This window comes from Amblyomma mixtum, chromosome 6 (assembly GCF_055824585.1).
Source record: "Amblyomma mixtum isolate Tamu chromosome 6, ASM5582458v1, whole genome shotgun sequence".
Lineage (NCBI taxonomy): Eukaryota > Metazoa > Arthropoda > Arachnida > Ixodida > Ixodidae > Amblyomma > Amblyomma mixtum.
Genome location: NC_143017.1, coordinates 2,740,139 through 2,744,872, shown reverse-complemented (window position 1 = coordinate 2,744,872; position 4,734 = coordinate 2,740,139). Strand labels below are relative to the sequence as shown.

The 4,734-nt window shown below is 57.6% G+C and overlaps 1 protein-coding gene across 1 annotated transcript; it reads right to left on the bottom strand.

The window, feature by feature from the left end:
- Positions 1-2,926: 2,926 nt before the first annotated feature.
- LOC149338100 (uncharacterized) lies at positions 2,927-4,516 on the bottom strand. Its single transcript, XM_089550096.1, has one exon. It carries the CDS (start codon positions 4,514-4,516, stop codon positions 3,119-3,121), a length of 1,398 nt encoding a protein of 465 aa, XP_089406222.1. The 3' UTR covers positions 2,927-3,118.
- Between the last annotated feature and the right edge of the window lie 218 nt (positions 4,517-4,734).

The following is a 4,734-nucleotide window of genomic DNA, read 5'->3' as shown; positions in this document are numbered from 1 at the left end:
GCGGTGTTATACGCAAAAGTGACGTAAGGTAACACTTCGTCCCAGGTTCGGTGCTCGATGTCTACATACATTGAGAGCATGTCAGCCAAGGTCTTGTTAAGGCGCTCGGTCAGCCCGTTTGTTTGCGGGTGGTATGCGGTAGTTTTGCGGTGAGCGGTATGGCTTAAGCTCAGTATCTGGGAAAGAAGTTCGGACACAAACGCGGCACCACGATCAGTGATAAGGACCTCTGGGGCACCGTGCCGAAGAACAACGGACTCGACGAAAAACTTTGCCACATCCGAAGCCGTTGATGACGGCAGAGCACGTGATTCGGCATACCTCGTAAGGTAGTCCGTCGCAACTGCGATCCAGCGGTTCCCCGATCGCGACTGAGGAAAAGGTCCGAGTAGGTCCATACCAATTTGCTGGAACGGACTGAGCGGTGGCGTGATGGGGTGAAGGAGTCCCGCAGGCTTCATGGGTGGGGTCTTGCGCCGTTGACACTCGCGGCAGGTTCTTGTGTAATGGCGAACTGTCTTGTCAAGTTGTGGCCAATAATACTTCGACCGTATTCGCGCGAGCGTTCGACTGAACCCCAAATGTCCTGAGGAGGGGTCATCATGAGACGCTTCCATAATTTCGTCGCGTAGATCAGTGGGCACAACCAATAGCCATGACCTCGGGCTCTCGGCAAAGTTCTTCTTATAAAGAATGTTGTCTCGGAGGCATAAATGAGGCAGTACGCGCACAAAAGGACGTGGAACTACGCCTCCTTGACCCTCCAAATGTGAGATCACGGCGCGAAGGTCGGGGTCGAGTCGCTGCCGCGCAGCCATATCTACAGGACCTAGAGTACCTAGGAAGATGTCAAAGTCGTCCGTATCAGTAGGCGCAGATTCGACGGGAGCGCGGGACAGGCAGTCAGCATCAGTGTGTCGGCGACCAGATTTGTAGACGATCGTAAAGTCGAATTATTGCAGTCTGAGAGCCCACCGCGCAAGTCGGCCTGCAGGGTCCCTTAGATTGGTCAACCAACACAGGGAGTGATGGTCTGTGACCACCTGGAATGGGCGTCCGTACAGATAGGGTCGGAACTTTGTGATCGCCCAAATTACTGCGAGGCATTCTTTTTCGGTTGTCGAGTAATTGATTTCTGCCTTCGATAAAACACGACTGGCGTATGCGATGACACGCTCGGCGCCATTCTGATGTTGGATCAAGACGGCCCCGAGACCCGTGTTACTAGCGTCAGTGTGGACCTCAGTCACGGCGTCCTGATCAAAATGGCCTAGTACAGGGGAAGCCTGCAGGCGCCGTTTCAGATGGTCAAATGCAATCTGCTCTTCATCAGACCACTGGAAGTGGACGGACTCTTTCGTGAGGCGAGTAAGCGGCGCGGCGATATCTGAAAAGTTGGGAACAAAGCGTCTGTAGTAAGCGCAGAGGCCCAGGAATCTCCGCACGGCGTTCTTGTCTGACGGCGTCGGGAAGGAACCGACGGCCACAGTTTTATCTGGATCAGGACGGACGCCCTCGTGACTGACGACGTGACCGAGAAACTTCAGTTCGTCATAGCCAAACTGGCACTTCGTAGGCTTCAGGGTGAGGCCGGCGTTTCTGATAGCTTGAAGGACGGCTTTTAGGCGCACCAGATGTTCATAAAACGTGCTTGAAAAAATTACGACGTCATCAAGGTAGACAAGGCATGTTTGCCATTTGAGGCCGGTGAGCACGGTGTCCATAACGCGCTGGAAGGTCGCTGGAGCTGTACAGAGTCCGAAGGGCATCACCTTGAACTCATAAAGTCCATCTGGAGTGACGAAAGCAGTTTTCTCTCTGTCGCGCTCATCCACTTCTATTTGCCAATACCCGCTTTTAAGGTCGATGGACGAAAAGTAACGGGCATGGCGCAGGCGATCAAGAGCGTCATCGATGCGTGGAAGTGGATATACGTCCTTCTTCGTGACTCTGTTGAGGCGCCGGTAGTCAACACAGAAGCGAAGGGTGCCGTCTTTTTTCTTCACTAGCACCACCGGAGCAGCCCACGGGCTGTGAGATGGTTGGATAATGTCATCAGCCAACATTTCGCGCACTTGATGTTGTATGGTTTCACGTTCTTTCAACGAAACTCGGTAAGGTGACTGACGAACAGGATGGACAGCGTCGTCGGTAATTATTCTGTGCTTGGCTATTGGCGTCTGGCGAACCCCAGGTGACGTAGAAAAGCAGTCGTGGAACTCACCCAGCAGAGCGACGAGCTCGTCTCTCTCCTGAGCAGAGAGCTGCGGTGCAATGCTGACACCTAAAGGCGGCACCGAGTGTTGGGGAGAGGGCGGACAGGAAGGAGCCGCAGACAGGGTCGCAGCGTCGACAGGGGCGCTGAGGCGCTCGATAAGGCCGATTACTGTGCCCTTGGTGAGGTGCTGCGGAGCGCTGCGAAAGTTCGTGACGAGGACTTGGGTGCAACCAGAGTGAAGACGCGTGACACCTCTAGCAACACCAACACCCCTGTCAAGAAGCAGCTGCACACTACCCTCAAGAAGAACTTCGCCAGAGGCAACCGGTGCGGACTCGACCAGCAGAAACACGCTCGAGTCAGGCGGCAAAGTCACGTGGTCCGCTAAGATGCGCGCCTCGGAGAACGTCGGCTCGGAGCTCGGCGGGTCAAGGCAAGGTCGTTGAAGGGTGAGGCGGCAGTCAGCGAGGTCGATAACAGCGCCGAACTCGGTCAGAAAATCCATACCGAGAATAATATCTCTCGAGCAGCGCTGCAAGACGACGAAGGTAACGGGGCACGTGAGACCGTTAATCTCAACGCGAGAAGTGCAGCGGCCTACCGGGGTGACGAGGTGGCCTCCGGCGGTTCGGATTTGTGGGCCATCCCACTGCGTTAGTACCTTGCGAAGGCGACGGGTCAGCTCCCCACTCACAACGGAGTAGTCGGCGCCGGTGTCGACGAGGGCGGTCGTGGCGTGGCCGTCGATAAGGACGTCAAGATTATTGTACACTGGGCGATCAGAGGCGGCTATAGGATCGGCGGAAAGGTCGTCGGTCGGTGAGGGGGAGCGGGACGTCGTACGTGGAGGCTCTTTTACAGATTCTCGGTCGGCAACGCCACCTCCAGGCGTCGCCGGGCTTAGTTTTCCCGACGAGGAGAAAGGCTTCCGCGACGGTCGCGCAGAGGGGAATCGAAGCGGCGCGGCGGCGGCGAGCGAAACGCACGACGAGAAGGCCGCTCAGGTGGCGGGGAATGGCGCAGAAATTCCTCAATTTCCCGAGGCTGTTCGCCGTACCGGGGCCGGGGCGCATCTCGTCGGAATCCGCGAAGACCGAGCTCACGATAAGGGCAGCGGCGATAGACGTGACCGGCTTCCCCGCAGTGGAAGCATAGCGGACGGTCATTGGGGGTCCTCCACGCGTCGGCCTTGCTTGGTCCACGCTGTGGGAGACGAGTGGATGACACAGGCGCAGGAGGTGACAATGGCTGCAGAGGGGGGGACGGGTGGTCGAGCGGTGGCGGCGACGAGCGACGGACGACGGAGGCGTACGTCACGGCGGGCTGTGCCGGAGGAGGGGTGACGGTGCAGCGAGGAGAAAGTGCACGTTGCACTTCTTCTCGGACGACCTCCGTGAAGGGGGACGAAGAGGAGGAAGCGGTGGGTGGCAGACACTTCAGGAGTTCCTCCCTAACAACTGCGCGGATGACCTCGCGTAGGTTCATGGCGTCGACGGGTAAGCCACCCGGGTGGTCAGCGCAAAGACTGGAAGCGGTAGAAACTCCAGCAAGCCGACGATAATGATCTGCTCTGGCTGCCAGGGCGCGCTCGATGTTAGTCGCCTCGGATATAAAGCCGGCCACGGTTGTGGGAGGGTCCCGAATGAGACCGCCGAAAATGTCTGACTTCACTCCTCGCATAAGAATGCGCACCTTCTTATCCTCCGTGGCGCGGGGATCGGCTCGGGCACTAAGGCGCAACACGTCTTCGACGAAACTTGTGACGGTTTCATCGGGTCCCTGGAACCTGGTTTGCAGGAGGTCCTCTGCGCGTTGGCGGCGATGCTGGTTAGCAAAAGTGAGTCGCAGTTGTGCCTTGCAAGTATCCCACGACGTAAGGGTGTGCTCGTGGTTCTCAAACCAGTGACAGGCAGTGCCCTCAAGGCAAAAATACAAGTTTTGCAGGCAATGTTCCGCAGACCAGCCGTTGTAGCGAGCCACGCGTTCATAGTGCTGAAGCCAATCGTCGATGTCTTCGGAGGCTTCACCACGGAACGGGAGAGCTGAACGAGGAGCGACAGGGGCGTAAACCACGGCAGGCACGGGCGAAGAATCCGTCTGCTGGCCTTGGCTCACGGTAGACCGAGCCATGTGCACTGCCGGAACGGACCTTGTTGTAAGGTGCGGCAAGAGGCCGAATTCGGGGCCGAGTCCTTGAATTCGCCTGCTGGCACGTATCTCGGCCTCCTCAGCGGAGGGGCGGCGGCCCGGGCTGGGAATGGGACTCTGCGAAGCGGGAGGTAGGGGATGGCGTCGCATAAGACAGCACCTCCACCAGAATGTCACGGGTCGTTCAAACGACGCGGGTCGTGGGGACACTGGAGACCACAGGAGAGCAGGCGCCAGGTACAGTCCAAGCGGTCGCGGCCGGGCTCACGAGCGTTTTTTTCACCGAGCCTCTTCCTCTTTGCCGGCGATCGGCTCCCCGCTCGTTGAAGATGACGTTAAGTGGAAAATAACACACATGATAATATTTA